The sequence below is a fragment of the Apus apus genome, chromosome 4 (assembly GCF_020740795.1).
Source record: "Apus apus isolate bApuApu2 chromosome 4, bApuApu2.pri.cur, whole genome shotgun sequence".
In the NCBI taxonomy this organism is placed as follows: domain Eukaryota; kingdom Metazoa; phylum Chordata; class Aves; order Apodiformes; family Apodidae; genus Apus; species Apus apus.
In genome coordinates this window covers 12613374-12632920 of record NC_067285.1, presented here as the reverse complement: position 1 = coordinate 12632920, position 19547 = coordinate 12613374, and the positions used below count along the sequence as shown (strand labels likewise).

General features: G+C 37.2%; 1 protein-coding gene across 2 annotated transcripts in view; it reads right to left on the bottom strand.

Annotated features, from left to right (window-relative positions):
- STN1 (STN1 subunit of CST complex) overlaps nucleotides 1–19547 on the bottom strand; it is a 45089-nt gene that overhangs the window by 23005 nt on the left and 2537 nt on the right. The window contains exons 1-3 of one of the 2 annotated variants that reach the window (XM_051616566.1): nucleotides 16569–17208; nucleotides 6332–6471; nucleotides 1656–1751 (exon numbers count right to left, since the gene is read on the bottom strand). In XM_051616566.1, coding sequence (XP_051472526.1) covers nucleotides 1656–1751; nucleotides 6332–6464 — 229 coding nt within the window. In that variant the 5' untranslated portion in view covers nucleotides 6465–6471; nucleotides 16569–17208. Of the gene's footprint in view, nucleotides 1–1655; nucleotides 1752–6331; nucleotides 6472–16568; nucleotides 17209–19547 lie in introns of those variants that run through there. The other variant, XM_051616567.1, reaches the window with a different exon arrangement.

The window sequence follows — 19547 nt, the reverse complement described above, 5'->3', positions numbered from 1 at the left end:
TCTAAGAAGTTACACTTTTACGCCGGAGGAGTCAGTCTGCTTGAAAGGGAGGGCAGGCTGGGGAGGGGCATCCTGGCAGGTAGCCTGAAAGCTCAAACCAGGAACTGCTGGAACAAAGAGCTGAGTTGGATGTGAAAGGACAGCAGGAAGCCAGGCCCACTGAGAGCTGTACTTAAAGGTCGGCTGATCTAACACTAAGGCCTTCATTCCACTACTCTGCAGTTGCTTTTTATTCCTCAGATCATCTAGTCCAACCCCGTATTTCAGCTACAATCAAACATTTCCAACAAGTTTACATCTGAATTAATGCTGAGAGCAGTGAAGGAAACCTTTGCCTGCAGACTTTTTTTTTGGTAATTTTGATTCTGCCTTCCTCTGTTCTCATGAAGTGTTAACTGCATTTGCATACTAGTGCAATAAAAGAATAGCTGACATTCAATTTATGTTTCAAAACTTCATAACATCATCAATTACATCTCCGCCTCTTAACTGAGGTACTTGTTTAGCCTGTGCTACTTCAAGTGCCAGAGAAACTTGTGCTTCAAAATATTTATTGTCAACTTGTTATTTAGCTTAATGGCAGGCTATTAAAAAACATCCAGAAACTGGACTTAAAAAAAAAAATCTAGACAATATCCACTCCAAGAAACTTGCGAACACGTTCCTATAGAGCACAGAGTCAACTCTGAGTGGCCGCACCCAGTGCGGTGTATGCTACATGCACTAGCAGTTAATGCTACTCTGCAGCAGTATGATGCAACCACAGGTGTTGTGGAAGCTGGGATCTGGTTAACTTGTCAACTGTATCTTTACAATACTCCTGTGAGTCAGGGAATTGCAGCTGATTCAATTTTATAAGTGAAGGAATTGGGTAGGAAGAGGCACGCCGTGATTTACATCCATCAGGTGGAAGCCCATGGCCCAGGAAGACACTGGACATGAGTTCATCAAGTGCTTCAATAGGATCTATGCATTTGGCTTCCCCCTTCCTACTGTGAGATGACCTTCACTTTTAGAAACTTGCCACATCACGACTACTCCACACTCTGCTTTTTCTCCAGATGAAAAAGACAGTTGAACAAAATGACAATCAGATGTTTCCATGTTAATAAAGTTCAAATATTGGAAAAAGCAATAGGGAGGAGAAAAGTCCCAGCTGGTGTTGGCAAGGACTGGTATTATAATGCTTGAGTCAGATTTGCTAAGACTCTTACGCATCTAAATATAAATGAGCTCCCAACTGCTATTAAAAGCTGGCTCCAAGGTACAACAAAACAAACATTTCTAAGGTTCAAAAAAGGAAGAAGTGACTTCCCATTTGCAGGCACCGTTAAATCTGTTTGAACAAAGGAACTGCATAAAAATACAAGAGGAAGATGGAAGAGTCCAGCGGCAAAGCAACAACCAAAACTAAGATTTTATAGATGACCTCAGGTGAATCAGTTACTGGTTTAACTATTTGTTACTCTGCTTCTGAGGAGGAGATAAACGGTAGCTTCCCTAACTTTGCTAAGCAGTCTAAGATGCAGATATGCATGATATTAGGGGAAAAGCACAGATTTCTGAAGAACAATGATAATATAAGGCAGCTTTTAAGTTTTAATGGTAACAATGACTAAAAGGCTGGTAATTGCAAGAAGAAAAACTTTTCTTACCTCCATAGTTATAAAAGGCATCTCGTTCTTTTGTTTGAACCACTATCCCGACAACATCCACCTGTCTTATTGGATGTCCATTATAAAAGAATATACCTAGAGACAGAAAATCCTTGATAAGTGAAACTCTCTTTCAACATCCCACCCTAGTAACATTTCAGTAAAAAACATGCTTTCTTACATATTTTATATATCTTAAATTATACAATGCCTAGTGATGTGAAAAAATCTCCTTGGATCAGTGAAGATTGGGAACACTAAAAGGAAGAAGTATCAGCTCTACTTAGGATACCAAAAGCTTGTTGTTGTACGGTGTCAGTGTCCATTAACCTCAAGTTTTCTTGCACATTCGGATCTGAAAAACAGTTTGCTGCAGGCATTAGGGTTTTTCGTTGTTGTTCTTTCGGGTTTTGTTGTTTCAGTTTGGATTTGTTTTTTCATATCTTCACCAGGCTTCGGAAGAAATACTAAAACACAATGGCAGCAGTTTGAGCTTCTCACAATGCAGCTGTTCCCAATTAAGGCAGAGCCTCCAAAAGGAAAACCAACATAATTCTGTCTTTCTTTTCTAAAAGAACAGGCAGCACTGGGGGCAGGGAGAGAGACACAGTCCTCTTAGATTGTGGAGTACACTAGGCTGTCCTCATGAACAGCGTCCTGAACTTCAGTTTCTGAAATAACATGTTCTAAAAACATCTCTTCAAATCTATTTCTGTGCATCTATAAAGATGACTTGAGTAACACAAAAACAGGTCCAGGAAACAGTAAAGGGTCAGAGCCCAGTGGACTTTGACAGCACTGAGGTTGCCACATGCTGTAATCCCTTTCAAAAGAGTGACAAATGTTGCTAAAAAGCACAGATGTAAACATACACTGAAGCTTCACAGTCCACTAGCAGGAGGATAATAGGGCAATAAACTCCAGATAAAACCCAGGCTGGATAATTTTCAGTCTATGTGTTTTCTTCAGTGTTCAGATACTGCTGCTTTACTGAAATATGCCATCTGGGATGTTCAATAACTGTCTTCTGAAAACTGGTTAACTCAAGGGACTCAGAAGTGAACGTTTGGCTCCATGCACCATGGCAAGTTTTATTCTTACAAAGGGAAAGAGAAACACTGCAGCAAGGGAATCAGAAAAATGTTCTGTGAAATAAAATCAAAACCAAAATCCAAAAATAGCTTGTCCTACATAGCTGGGAGCCTGAAATGATCCTGGAATTAACTTTCCTCATGTAAGAAAGAAAAAAAACCCCAAAGTTTCAGAAGAAACCACAGGTGATCAGCTAGGCGGCTTGTAAACAGAAGTTTTGATGACAAAAATCCACTGCAATGTTTTGAGAATGCATCTCTCTGTCATCTTGGAGCTGGCTGTACAAATCTTGCAGTCACTGGCCAGGTCTGGCACAGAGAATGTTCAGCAGGTCTGTCCACTCCTTTCTCATTCCATTTACCAGGACACCAATAAACTCTGGTATAGAAACCCTCAATGGAGATGCTCCTACTGTGTATTATTATTTATTAAACCTTGAAAATCTCTATAAAAGAACATCTAGGACAGTTTCAGGGTAAGTCTGTGGAGCAGACTCCAGTCTCTTCACTGTGCAAACAAGCAATGTGTTAATTATACTCATTTCCCAGTTAGTTGAGTTTTGGCAAATGACAGAGACCAGATTAAACTGGTTCTTTCCATTCCCATAAATTCACACAGAACTCCACCTCTACTCTCTGAGAAACTACCTGAATTCATTTGAAAGATGAAATTACAGTTGAAAGTTGTTGAATTTGATGACTTCAAGGCATAAATTGTTTCCCCTGCTAGCTTATTTGTTCAAATTATGTTCATATTATGTTCATAGGGGTAGCAATAAAAATATACTTAACATTTGAAGCTATGTGCAAGAACATTCAGTCAAGCTCCTAATAACCCACTAAATAACACATATTAATATGCTGTTACCACAACAGGAAGCCACAGTAGTGGTATAGGGGGCTACAGATACAGAGCTCCCTAGGGCAACTTCTGGTCGTGTCTTTATCACCATTACTGAGCACTGAACTGTTTGTCATTGCTTTAATTATTATTACCTCCTTTTATGCTATTCCTAGCTTCCCTTGCTTGTTGATAAGCTGTCACAATGCAGTGGTGCATGATAACTCTGAGAAAAAGCTCATTTCCATGATGTGATTATGTGTTACAACTAAGTCTGACACCCACTCTCATTTCAAGGCCTCTAAGACAACACAATTGCTGTTTTTATCTGGGAGGTTTTCCAGCCTTCTTGTCACCATTAATAGCAGGATAGTAATTGGCCAGTTTTACTGCTTTCCTCTGTGTTGTTTTAAGGGATTAGTCATCATGGCATCAAATCCTAATGCTTAAAAATTGAAAGAAAAAAGGTATTAGGTCATTCAGTCCATTTCCTCAGGGCCGATGCAAGACGGTTCTGTACAGTAAATTCCTGGCAATCTGTACAGTCAGGATATAAACAATCCCAGTGAAAGGCATCCCACCTTTTTCCTGGGAAGGCTGCTCCACAGTTTAGCAGATGTCACTCTAAGGATGTTTTTCTTGACATTCAGTCTGTGTTTCTTTCCATTCCTCCTAGATACAACTCTTTGTTTTGCACTCATTCCTTCCTAATTGCCATTACTTAATGACTGATTTATAGCCAATCAAAAGCTTAGCTTCAGCTGATCTTTAACAAACTCATCAGTGGCAGGAAACATTTACAGAAAACATCTACCTTCTTGCTTCCCCAAAAGGTATTTTTTTAGTGTTTTGTTGTGCTATCATTTGTTGCCAATAAATAAGATGCCAATAAATAAGATGCTGGGTTTGGTATATGCATAGCCTCAGGAGAATGGACAAAATTCAGGATATTTGTTAAGTGAAATTTAAAGTGTGGTTTAGAAAATGATGCAGGGTTGCAAGCAAGCTTAGTTGTGCAAAATGCCAGATGCACAGGAAGTAGAGAAAGCCCACATGTACTAATGTTAAAGGCTGATATCTTGATATGACAGATAACATTTCTGTAGGATCATCTTAGAAAAAAAGCAATAGCAAAACTGAAATTTTTCCTGAAGCAGAATACAACTCACTTAAGTCAGTCAACAGGAAGGGAAGTGAGAAGGGAAATTCAGGTGATTTAGTAGTGAAAAAACAAGAAAGCAGAATTGCACTTTCTAGGACTGTTCCTGCTCTTATGAAACATATTTGCTGATATTTGCAAGTTTAATTCTTCTAAATATACTTTTGCATGTATGCGTACTAATGGCCAAGTCCAACCTACAATCCTATTCTGCTGATACTGAATTGTTTTGTATTTTGTTCAAAAACAATTAACATGCCTCTAAGTGAAGCAGGAACAGTGTGGCATTTGTCACACCAGTACTAGTATAAGACTGTACACTTAAAAAAAGGCCTCTAAGTACAAATACCAACAACAGACTAGCCTAATTCCTTCAGTGAATTTAAGATGGAAGTCTCCCATCATGTTACATAACAAAGAGGTGTGTGTATATACACACACACATATATATATACATACACACACTGGGCTTTGCAGCTTGTGAAGTCCCTATATACATATAAATGGTTGCAAAAAGAACAAACCACCAGTCCTTCATTCCTGCAAGAATAGCACTGCTGTTAGCCTTGCTGTTAAAGAAAAGTAAGAACAACAAAACCTACAAGGCTAGCATATTCAAAGAGCCAAACAGATGTACTTTGTGAAGAAAAAGATCAAAACCAACCAAAACACAAACAAACAAAAAACACACACTCTGCTAAGTTTAACTGCTTATCCTTACTAATTCTACGTTCCTTGGGTTCCTTTCTAATAACCCTGCACCTTGTGAAGCTTCAGTTTGGCATAATGAACCCTTGGTACAGCAGAAAACTTACTACAGTCAATTTAAACATACTACACACTACAGTCTTTGTAGTGAAAAAAGAAATTCAAGGTCAGACCCACGTTGCTTTAGACAATGTACATATGTGGGTGATACTGGCTGAAGACCAGCAGGAAACAGACTGCAAAGCATACTATTTACAACAATGGTTAGGAAATAAAAGGTGTGGTATAAGATTCAGCGCAAATGCCAGAATTTACAATAAGGTTGTTTAAATGTATGAAGAAGGTTATATATTTATTGTATCTTTAAACTACGCAGACAAAACCTCAAAACCTTCATCTGTTCTATAATATATTAATATCAAGAGGAAAAAGCAAAACACATACATTCAGCAATGTCATTGACTGTCAAAATTTTGCAAAGAAAAGAGACAAAACCCTTCTCAAATGTTATATAGATAGTTGTATGATATAACACACATAGCCAGAAAGCACCAGCATTTTTAGAATTAATTTTAGCAGAATATAACAAGCCCTACCATAGAGAGAAAATACAACATCACCTTAATGCAAAACAAGTTCTCTGTCTATCCATATATATACAAGAGGAGGAAAAGCCATTAGAAGGAACACATTTTATTTGTCACATACTTCATGTACAACCTGCTGTTCTTGAAACTGTTAAAGATACTATCACTTAGCTTAGGGCCTTGGAAAATTACTGGTGTTTGTGAAGCATCCTACAATTTCTGGACAAAGAGCACAATACAAATCTGTAATAATTCTGTGTAGATCAAAATCAGCACATATAAGCACACACCTGGCACTTGTTTGGATTCTCTCATTTCTTTTATATCTTTAATATAGAGTCTTGCAAATGCAGAAAATACAGGATCCAATCCCCAGTGCAGAGATGGTGTCTCTTCCTCATACATCTTCAACTGAGACTGCATTCAAAACCTATGAATACAGAAGAACTTGTCATTATTTTCTACACAGGTAAAGTGCTGTTCACTTACATTCCAACTGAATGAAAAAATAGTGTGGGATTTTACACATAATAACACAGCAGAGCTGATGAAGAGATACAGGAACTTATCTAATCCAGTGCTACCATTGTGTCACCACATTAAATATTCAAAATATCAATATGGATTATTTACTCAAAGTACTAAGACTCAACAGCAACAGCACTTTGCACAGCTCCTTCAAATGAAATAGAACTTCACAGATTTCTCCTCTATAGACCCATAAACAGAGAACCAAATATAACACTACTTTAAATGAGCAGGCTCCCCCTATCATTCTCTTCTCCTTCCATAAGACATTCTCCTTATTCTTCATAATGTGCTTTATTGCAGTGGTCAGGGGAGGCTTATTTTCTACAGAACAAAAGCAACTGGACCTTCTTTATTTTGGGTGTACAGTCTCCAATAACTTTCTAACTGGTACTTTTACCTCTAGTAACGTAGTTTAATGCCTGCTATCTTCTGCCATCACCAGAGCCAATTCTCTGCTTATCACAGAGTTGATGTAGAAAAAAACAGCACCCAATTCAGGAAGGAACCTTATAGAAATTTGGAAGCTGAATATACTTTTTATTATCTTCTCCCAAATGGATAGCTAAATTGTTCCCATAAAGCTTTCCAGGTCACCCTCAAATGAGTGTCAGCCACTTAGATCTGTAGGGCAAAGGTGGTAAGTGGACAGATATTGAAGGGTGTCTAATAGGGCTGAGATTTGGCAGCTACAGTCTCCTGAAAGGGAGCAAGCCCGTGCTGTGGGTTGTCAGTGATCTCTAATCTGCAGGAGACACATGTAGCAGATGCAGAGGCAACATGCCACAAACATCATGATAGCATCTTGTTTTGAGAAACAGCAAAGCTTGGATTCCACATTATTTCTGTTTTCACACTTAAACTTTAATTTTGGGGCAGAAAAGCAAAGCGTAGCACAACACGCTAGAGCGTTGCTGACATTGATGCTGCACTGTGAAAAGAACTGCAGATGACAATTATATGAATTTCCAATCTTTAACTTTTTCTTGTTTTAAAAAATACATTAGCGATACTTTGAACTTCCTTAGATTGGTCATTTGTTTTGTGAAGTGCTGAAAGTATTTGATTGAGTCAGTTCCACCAATCACCTCACCTTTGAGTAACAAACAATACAGTTTTGTTTACACCTGCATTTGTGTGTCTCTCCCCCTGCTACAGGCAGCTTCTCCCAACCTATCCCTTTTGCACACACCACATCTACTCAAAAACATCTCATCATCCTCTTATCACTCAAGCCTCCCCATGATACACACTTTTTCTTCTGCTGAATTGCAGACACTGCTCTGTAGAAATTTATAAACTAAGCTGTTAACTGTTACGACCTTAATAATGCCAAGCTGCTATTCCTCCATATGGCAGTTCTCTGGTTGCTTTCTATAGTCTGTATCAAATTTAGACCATAAACTTCCCCAGGCAAACATATTATTTGAACCTGCATTTTACTTAGCATGCTCATTTTTGTAACAAAATTAGTCTCTCTCATGCCTCTCTTTTTGCTTGCAGTCTCTAGTACAAAGCTGCCTGAAGGGTCTCTACGCTACTGTGCTTTAATAGCTTCAATTTAAAAAAAAATAGTAAAAAAATAAATTTAGCCCAACAAAAGGTCATTGGGAATGAGAAGAGTTCACACATCAGTCAGTAAACATGCAAACTATAGCAAATCAAAGTTAACACATAGTGAATTGGAATAAAGAGAAGCCCTACTGGTCAGCATCATTCTGCCTCCCACCTGCAAACAGGTACTTTAAGATACAGTTTTGTCCTTAATGCTGCTACAGTCCCCCAACTATTTACTTTAGTGGCACTTCTCTGACAAGAAACATGGATACAATTACAATGTTGATTCGCTAAGATCATATTTTATACAAAGTAACGTTTCTTTCTGCACCATGCCCTGCAACTTCCTCTGCGTGGTTACCACATCTGCCATGGCTCAGCACCTGGTTTTGCTCTCGGGCAGACGGCAGACTGAGCTAACAAGCTAATAGGAGAGACCATAGTAACAAGCCTAACTTTTTGTATTTTGCATGAACAGCCATTCACTGGAGTGAAATGCAGAAGTCATCCCTGCACATGTGCACATCTGAGGGGAAATCAATGAAGCAGCACCACTAGAAACTAAAAATACCTGCATTTTGGTATTTCAGTAAACAATTGTCAAGACTGAAATGCTCAAATGTTAACAGAACACTAGCTAGAAGTCCAAACAACACTTCTAGCTTAAATGAAGCATCTGCCCAGGTCTTTTAATGCTTCCCTGTCCAGAATTGAGAAGGATTTCTGCAGCAAAAGTTATCTCTATTCCAGAAACTACTGGGAGCTAAATCTTAAATTCTGGAGCCTGATTTTAGCTCCCAGGCCTTGTTACAGCTCTTCATTGAAGAAACTGACACCCATCACATCTACCTCCATATACAGAATCACTCGTGGCTGATTCAAGTCTGCTACAGACATACTAAGTTTAATCTTACAGATCTAGCAAAGATTCCTGGATAAGAATAAATCAGGTCCCAAACATTGTGAAGGAACATCACAAGACTTAAGTCCACAGAACAAATCTCCTGAAGTAATGAGTTACAGACACTCCATTCACAACAGACTGGGACAGCAAAATCACACGCCAGCCACTCACTTTCAGCAGTGTCTAACAAGTACATGAAGAGCATTGTGCCTCTTCCCTCTTCCTGGTCTCAACAGCCCTCCCAACCCCTGCCACCACCCAAAACCAAGCCCATTTCCTTTCTTCCCTCCCAAGTGGCCACTTGGTAGCTATATTTGAGCAGTGGCTATTTAAAGCCAAAAGCTTGTGGCCTGCTGGGAGCAAAAGATATTTACTGCCTCTTGTGCTGCTTGCCTCCACACACTCCTATTACCAGTCTATTTTTCTCGTGGTGCTAACAGCAGTTGTCTTTTTGCTCCTATATCAAAAGAAGATGTCACATCAGAGAAGCAGCACTTTCCAAAGTATGTATTTTTCAGTCAGTTTGCAAGCTTGTTTCAGGCAGATGGATAGTATCAGAAAACACAATTCTTACACAGCAGATAAAATTCTTCCTATCAATTTCTCTTCTGCTATATGATAGTATCTTCCCATAACCTTTTCTTAAGTTGGCACAGGAAGCCTTTCCATCCTAGGCAGAATATCCCAGGAGTTAATTAATTAGTCAGTCATCCTGGCAAAAGTGGAGCTTTCCATGATGCTGGAAGTATTTTCAACTGGTACCATTGGTGATATGCTATCAGCAAGGAAGATAACAGCTACTCTGTACAACGAAGATCCAAGGAGCAAATAGTAGGCATTGTGGAGATGCATAGCATTATAATCAGTGAGAACACAGAGAGCTAACAATGGACAATTCTGAACAGATACTATATGTACAAATGTTTAAGGATTAAACTGGCTTTTGCTGAAAGATGATGATAAGGCTTAGCAATACAAACAATACAGAGTACTAGCAAAAAAGGTCATAATCCCTTTCTGCATTTTGTTTTAAATGCAGTGTAATGACTTAATGGTTGTTGTAGTGCAAGGAATTCCATCCCGCTACAGAAAAAAAAAAAAGGCAAGAAAAGTATCTCATCCACAAGTTTATTAGATGTAAAATATCTGTATTCTATCTCTAGCTCTCTATAAAACAACTCCAAATAAAGGCCATAAAGACATAATCAAAACTAAATAGAATTAAGTTCTGCTATTTGAACCACTTATTGGGAAAACAATTCTGTTCCAAAGACAAAAATCTAAAGTTTACATGGTAGTTATGTAAATATAAACAAGAAGCCTCAATCTGAGATTACTGTAGACACTAACCTATTAAAATGAGGCTGTCTCTTTCATCTGCTGCTATCAATGTTAGCTTTCCTGACTGTAGTGAGAATTAAACCAAGTCTATAATCCTCAGTTATCCTGGGAGCACATCAAGGTATTATCCTAAAAGGGAAAGAAGGGAAACCTAGGAAAATTGGCAGCCCTCCTAACAATGCCACCACCTAAAACCAAGCCCATTTTCTTTCTTCCCTCACAAGCAGCCTACCCAGTACCCTTGTTAGAATAGCCGATACATTTCTTGGCTCCTATTTCTGTGTTCACCATGTACCTTTTTGCAAAAATGGTACATTTTTAAGAATTGGTCTTCTTCCAACCACAATGAAATGGAAATCTCAAAGAAGAGTACGTGTTTTAATGTTTCTTGGTGTCTTTTCTCCAGATGCGATTGACAACTAAAGCTCGCACAGAAAATTGCCTTAGTTTGAGATGAATCATTTGGAGCCATAGAAAAGGCATCCTGCTAGCAGCTGTCTGCAACTACCCCACAACAGTTGACAGACAGAAGATTCTCTCTCAACGTAGCTGTGAATCAGAAGCAGAGAATATTTACCCACCAATACAGGCAGCTTAAATATCCTTCCAGGTATTCACTCTACTCTTAAGACTGCCACTACTGTACTAGCACTGATGGCTTACCCAGGAAGCAGCTCCAAAGCTGTTAAGAGTTGACAACCTAGTGCATTAAAACTTCTTAAAGTCACTTGAGTAACTTGACTACAAACTGTGGCTGTTAAAATAATTTTTTCCTGGGTCAGCAAACTTGTGGGAAGAAGAGCAGTCAACACTGGAGTTTTGTAACAACCTCAGTATGTGAACTGAACTCATCTGTGCTTGAGTCAACACCCTATGTGACAAGTAAATATTACTCAATTCTTTATGATCAGCAGAAGCAATTCCAGCATGATACAGGTAAATCCACTATGTTTCAAGAAAATGTTCTTAATTAACCAAGGCCACATACAACATTTTAAATTAAAACTAAACAAACCTCATATCTTATTATGCAAGTAGATCTTAGTGAGCTGGAACATAAAGCCTTTAGTAAATGATAATAAGGAATAAAGATCCTAAAACTGAAACTCACTCAAACTTTAAAAAAATACATAATTGAAAGAAATATTTCAACACTAGTAACAAGACAAAAACCATCACCAAGACCAAAATAAATCATAAAAAGACAAAAAAAAATCCTGAAAAAATGTGTACTGATATCACCTTTACAGCTGTTAGAAAACTATCGAACATTAAGATAAGGTCAGTTTGGATCCACTTCCTACCTGGCGATTGATTAAAAAAAAAAAAAATCAAGGCAGGGGAAGCACTTTCAGTCTTTCCTAATAAACTACCTTATGCTGCTGCTAACGTGCTGTAAGTTTAGATGACACATGTTGCAACAGAAGTCAGGAAGGACACTGCATGTCCTGTAGGTCTTGTATAGAGCACAAAGTACAATTCCAATTTTAAAAAATTGTTTTAAAACAGAATTAAAAGAGCTAGAATTCCTTTGAGCTTCCAGAAGCTTAGCAGGTCCTGAAATGTTACTTGTACACATGGCAACACCTGTCTAACCTCCTGAGATAACACATTTACCAATAAGAAATACAGAATTTTTCTTACATATACTGCTTGAAATTTTAAACATCATTTTTCTTTCATTATATTAGATGATATTATAATACACTTACTTGGCAAGGGTACAGAAGACCCACCATCCCAAACTTTATCCAGAAGGGAGTCTATCCACAAGATGGAAAGGTATTACCCAAAATGCCTATAATAATCAGGATCTAGACAGGAGCGAAAAAGCCTTGATTTATCAATAAACTAACACCACTGTTGTGTAATGGTCTTCAGTAAAGTTAACGTTTCCATGTCATAACCTGTAATGCATTTCCCTGTTTTTTACTTTCCAGAGCACTGCCTTCTGGACAGGCTGAGGTGGCTGCAGGAGACTAGACAAACTGGCTCCTTCAACATCAACACTCTTGAAAGGAAGGAGGACAAAGCTTGCAGTTCTAGACTGCCTCCTTTAGCATTGCGACTTGCTTTATAGGCAAGTTAAACCTTTTTAAATGGTTTTGGCAGCCAATTTTTAAAAAGTATTATTCTGGCTAACTAACGAGGAAGTGTGCAATAAAATAAACAGTAGAAGTAGCTCCTTCTGATGCTTGTGCCATGCATTAATCACAAGACACTTTCAGCAAACCACTCAACAGACCAGTAAACTACCTCTATATGTGTAATTGTCATGGACAGCTGTAAGCTTACCATAAATAAAGTGGTAGTAGTCACTACTGATAGTTGGAAAGCTTCACTTATTATTTGTATTTGAAAGCTATTGGATAATCATGCTGAAGCACCTTCTTCAACTAATACTTTAACCTGTTTTGAGTAAGGGCAGGAGGAAGTCTGTGAAGATGATTAATTCACTCTGAAAGCTCTTAATCACCCACAGTGCTGCCAGAATGAGCTGAGCTGCTGAAAAGATATTCTTTCACTAGGAGACATGGTTATTACTGTGAAATAAAAACACACAAAACTCAAAATAAATTACTTCTCATAAATAACAAGGTTATTGCTTGGAAAAACTGCACTATGGAAGCTTTGATAGCAAAAGGATTTCAAGCAGACTCTTGGCAAAGAAGTTTTTTTTGACAGATACATGTAATTTACTGATCCAACATAAAGGAACCTCTGGAAGAAGATCATAATTTATATGAATATTTATAGCACACAAGAGCACACCATTACAACTAGAGAGTTCAAAATAATTAATCCACCATTTGGTCTAGGTGCACAGCTATGATAAAAAGTTTTCAAAATATTCCCAGCACATACCAAAGTATTAGATTATGACAAACATGCTTGATGTTCTGTAATAAATTTAAAGTTTTCCTCTGCTAAATTAGTGAATCTTTTAACTACATTGGAACACTGTGGGGCTGTGCTTGAAACTTGGGTATCCAAGTAGGACTGTTTTTGGTATATACAAAATAATAGAAAACAGAATTATCTGAAGTCTCAGATCCAACATAGACCATAATGTATTTTGTGAGCATAACTAGAGACTGAGATTACTCATTTGGATCTCTTTTGGAAGATCAAGACCTAACTCTTACTTTTCTCAGAAAGATCAACACACTTAGCTTGACACTGATCTCTCCTTTTAGACCTGCTGCATTGTTGGCTTTTTTTACGCTATTCCACAAAATTATTCTTCTCCAAATAAAGACTTGTAATGCTTCCTGTCTGAAGGCGTTTCTTGCAGAAAAATCTTTAGACATTCCAAAAGACAGACCTGTGCTAAATGAAAGGCAGCAGGAAAAAAACACATTGAGACTAGATATGTTATTAGTGTTCTCGCTTCTACTATCATCCTATCTAAGAGCAAAGCTTTTATTATGCTTTTCTAATGCTCCTCACACAAGCCCCCTCAGCCAACATCTAGGAAAAGTATCAAGGGTGGCTTTTTTAACATTGAAAAGGGTACAATTCCCAGCCTACTATTCTCTGAATTTCTTCTGTAACTGTGTCTCCTTTCTGAAGACTGGAACTTTTTTATACCTGAAATCAAGCACACGATTTCTTAGTCACACACCCAGGTTGCTCTGGCCTACAGAACCAAAAGTTTTAGAAATGCCAGAGGTGTGTAGATACTTCTTGATTGCTTAAGCCGATTTTTTCTGCACAAACTATTACACGACATTCCATGAACTTTGAATGATCGAAAGAGAAGTTTATTCTCAGCTAAGGAAAGCTGGCTCACCATCAGCTTCAGCTGCTCAACTCCATTTAGGATCTGTTAATAATCCAGAGACTTTGTCCTCTATTTTTGTGATTCTCTGAGGCTGTTCTGAAATAATTAATATTTGGAGATGCTCACCCTGAGGTCTGTCCAAATCTCATCACTGAGAGCTGATATAGGACTGATACGGAAAAAGCCAAAACTCTTCAGGAAACTCCCCTGCAACATGAGCATCTTCTTAATAGCCTTCCTCCCTACAGAGCACAGAAGGCAAGACTTCTTTCCTAGTGACGATTTCTCCTCACCTTTAAAAACCTTCTGAATTCAAGAGGAAGGCACCAAATGGACTTAACACCATTAAGATTCTTGAAAGAAGATACCTCACCCACAGCTGTGGCTGCAACTTCTTGCATTCCCTACATGAATCACTGTCACAGCTAACAAAGTCACTACTATTTATGACTTCTCATGTTGTAAAAAAAAAAAAAACCAAAACAAAACCAAACACCAAAACAAACACAGCCTTTTATAAACTGATTTAAGTGTCTCCTTAATTTTATTTTAATTTTAATAGATGACACTCCCTACACCTCAGGATTATTAAAGTAAGACACTCCTGTATACTGCATACAGAACAATATATTATAGCTCAGCCAGAAGCCACAGGAATTATTCTTCCCATAGGCAATTTTAGTTTCTGCTACAGAAAATTCAGTCAACTTAAGGTAATGGGCATACTATAAAACTCAGTTTTGTGGATTAGATTTTAAAGGTCCCTTCTATCAAAAAAATAAAGATTCAAGGGCACTCAAGGCAAAAGCACATCGCAGTGCTCTGTTTTCTCAAAAGCAGGCTCTAGTGCCCAAAGTTTGCATATACTATTGTTGAACACACACTAGTTTTTGTTTGTCTTAACAATTGACACATTATTACAGCTCCACACATTGCTGCTGTACCAAAGAGATCCTACATAAAACCAAACTCTAGTTTACAATAAATGGTAAACTATTTTTTCCCCAAAAAACTGACAATTACACAATAGCTTATTAAAAATCTAAGTAAAATGAGAAAAACACTATGCATATAGAAAGTGTTTTAAACATGGTTGCAGTATAAAAATAACATTTTTCAGTGAAAAACATACCATTTTCTCAGTAAAACCAGTTCATATTTTGAAGTCTAGCTGTGCATTAAAAAAAAAGTTGGTATCTCACATTCTAAATTTTATTTTCCCTTTTTGCTAGTAGACATATCTCAAATATTATCCCATTGTAATGTCTCTCTTTGGGGTATTACTAAAGAAGCAGTAGTTTTCAGTGCTATCTTTTTGTCAGATTGTCCTTTTTTTTGTGTCTGTGAAATGTTGTCTACTCTTCAGAATGCTATATTTTTAATAACATTTGTTGAAGGCATAATAAGCTTCCTGCTTGTGCTTACTGCATGACCAGGATAGGGTCTGCTGGCTGCCTGGCCAGCCATAATAAAAGAACAGATTTAAAAATACTCATTTTCATATTACAGAACAAGTTATTCAGCCCCAAGATTCCAAAGCTGATCAGGATCACAATGTCTATTCTGGAAAAAAAAGGTTCCTGGGAAAAAGAGGAAGAAATTGAGCATTCGCAGAAAGAAAAGCAGCATTATGTGTGGGTTTTTTGTGCCAGTATTGACTGAAAGCAATACTGAGATGCAAAGCTATCTTTATCCCTTAATAAATTTCTAATCCTTGCTGCTATGCAAACTAGTGCAAATTTGAAAGCCACAAACAAAATGAGCAAATCAGCTTGTGACTCCTATGCTAGAGGAAAAGGTCTAATTACCATCTGGAGGAAAAACAAACATGGTGGAGCATTTGTAATACATGCTTTCATGTGACTGAACAAAAGCTTCTAGTATCTATCAGATGGACGGGGCTCTGCAAGTTTTAAATATTTTGCCTTGTGTTCATGTAGTTTTCAAATAGATTTTGCTTTAAATGAAATATAATTTCAAATTATTAACACTGTTAGAAAGAACATGGCATAATGGCTAAGAGCAGTAGTATTTTAATTGTATATATTTTTTTTAAAATCAAGACCCTAGGTAGACTTCATCATGTGAGGTTCTGTGAAAGTTTGTTAGTCATCAAGACACGGGGGGAAATAATTTTTATTAGACTAACTACTGTATAAAAAAAATGCAGCAACCCACCAACGCAGGTTAGTATTTTAACATTACCCAAAAATTCCTTTAAAATTAGTTATTCAGTTAAATACAAACCAAAAAGTGTCCAGACTTCTTGAAAATTTTTATCAAGAACAAGGATCTGAAGTTTTTAATTGCATTAATCAGTTACTTAATGAAGAGAATCAACTACATAAGCTTCAAGTTGTTGACACTTTCCATTAAATCTAAGGTTTGCTTCTCACTCAAAAGCAAAACTTACCCCTCCAATTATGACTGTTTCCAAGTATCAGTCAGGTGGTTTTCCCCCAAACCAACTAGAAGTAATAAGAAAAACATTTATTTTTTGCAATAACTTCAATGAAGATAGCAAGGTAAAACTTGAACGCCTTTGACCCACTGTTCCCAAGAAATATTATTGATTTCCATACTTATTTTATTGCTTTTTCTTCTAACATTTGTTTTCAGATAAAGCCTATGCAATAAAACATCATCAGTTTACTTTATTACATTCAGGTAATTTGGCAACTTTTACATTTGCTCTGTCGTCATTCCCAGTGGTGTTGCCTGATACCAAGAGAACTGCAGTGCGAAAGTTCAGCTGGCAGCAGGATCTCTATAGGCAGGAAGAAGAATCCTAATCCATGTTTTCAGGACAATTCATCTCACACAGTTAAATAGTGTGTGATAAATACCTGTAATGGGAGAGGGTGAATTGCCCTCTGAAGATAGCTTTCCACACTGACTACTAAAACGCTAGGCCAATGTAGACTCAACACAGATTTTTCTGAAGCCATAATTAGATCAATCCTATTTCTAAACATTTTAACACTTTTTTTTTTTTTTACTGCAAATATCAAGTAATATGTTACATACTGAATCTTCCAAATGCCACATGTTTCTATGGCAATTCTTAGATTAACTAGTCCTACAGTAATACACTAGAAAAAATTAAAATAGTAGTAATATCATATGTAGTTTCCAGGTTATTGACAGGAGCCTGAGCATTGCTTCTGGCTAATGAGGCATGGGCAAGGCCTTGAGTGTTTAACCTCTGGTATTGTATTTTTGTTTTCTGTCTGTATTATACATGATTGAACTATTCCTGTTACTCATATTAGAAGGGCTCATAAAATACTGAGTACAAAACTGAGTCTCTTTTGTTCCTTTAAGACAGCTTTAAAATTCAAATGCAGAACAGAAATACAAGTCTCTAAGCTAAGATCTATCAACTGTGTATTTAATAGAAGGGATTCAAGAGTGCTATATACAATACAGTCTCCCCCCTCAAGGCTTCCAATAATTGGGTAACATGACTTCATGCCCCTTGGAGGAAAACAAAGCCTTTTAGTCCATCCTCTTACATCAAAAAGAAATAAAAATATTTTTTTAGCACTTTTGCATTTCCTTCTTCACCTTGACATTAACATGGTATATTAACTAATGTTACTATTAGCTCCTCTGTACTTACCACTATTAATTAAGAGCATTAGGATACAGGAGTCAGGTACAGAATAGCAAATGTAGAGGGGTCACAGAAGGAGGACAAAAAGTTAAAAACTTGGCATGTACACATAGAAGACAGAAATGTCATAGTAGAAAGAAAAGGAATATGTTTAAGGTCAATATACAAGATGGAAAGAGACTGAAAACACCATAGTATTTCAAATCCACTGAACTGAGGTGCTCCTAAGAGAAGGCAGTGCATTCAGAACAGTAGGAAAGGAAAAACGATAGATGATGAATGAGAGAAGGGAGAAAAATGTCAGGTATGGAGCAGTCACCAAAAATTTCTCATAAAGCCTGAAGGACTGAGGAAAGTCAGTCAAGCTATGGTGGTACAGGGTGAAATATCAGAACTTAATTCTATAAAATCCCAAACTCTAAGGAAAAAGGAATCAGATTCAGAGGGAAACAAGGCAGCTTTTGAAAATAATTTCAGGTACAGAGGCTGAACACATGGTGTCTTGGCAAAAACCAAGAATACAAAAAGGAGGTTAAAAAGAAAGGTGGTGGGTTAACCAGAAGGTTCTGAACCTGCCACTTAGAACTGAAATGAGTCAAATACAGCAGAAAACACTGACTTCAGGAACAGAACAGAGGAGAAATGACAGTCTATGGAAAAAACATCATAATATAATTGGAAAACATCAATGAAAACACCACATACATCAAGTAAAGAAAATGGAATGGACAGGGTTGAGCACCAAAGGCGACAGACAGATTAGGGTGGATGAAACAAGAATTACGCCTCAGATTTAACCACAAGCAAGGCACCTGTGACCTTACAGCAGTTCAATGAACTCAAACATCAGAAAGAAGATTGGAGGAGCTCAGAGAAAGCGTGGGTGGACAGAAAGTCAAGACAATATAAAAATATACCATTAAATACTTTGAAACAAATTGAATACAGGAAGAAGTACTGCAGAGAAAGGGCAATATATGCTAAGAAGAATAAATTTCAAATTAAATTTCTGAAGCAACTGTTTATTTTCAATAAAGAGAAACTGAAGCAGAACAGTTTAAATTAAACAGAAGTAGTACTCAGAGGGAGTTAGGAACAGTAGCAAGTGTAAGCCATGAAGTCAATGGGAAAGAATGATGATATTAAGCGGCAAAGAGTATAAAGGAGACTTCTAAATCTCAAAGAAATGAAAAAGATTGCAGTAAAGAGTTACAGCTATTTTGAAGCCAGTCTATTTGATGCACAACCAAGACAGTTCTTTAGCATCTTTATTCTGACATTTTAAGGAAGCATCGAGTTAACAAATGCATTGCATTAGGTTCCTGAAGGAGAAATTTTAATATAGTTCACTTTTACCTTTTTACCCTTACCATCTGGAAACACTTACAGTTGCTAAAAACTCCTGCTACCAGGAAAAGAAAACAACAAACCAACAAAACACACAGAAAAAAAACTGATTCATACAACGTCCTCCATACAAGGAAGTCAATATAAATATGGAAGGATTTGCTAATAGCACTTAACCTTCACCTTACAGACTTTATTTTTAGGATTGAGTGGCAAGCTCTAACTCCATAGTGAAAGAAAAAGGAAAAAATTGAGATTGAGCCAGACTTTTCCTTTTCAGACATAATGTTTTTATCTTGAATTACTTGTTAAAGAGTAAGCAAAAAAAATAAATAGAAGTTAAAAGCAGAACTTTATCATTAGATTAATTCTTCCTTTCTTGTTCCAGCCTTTAATCTTTTATTTTCAACATCATATGAATTAAAAGCT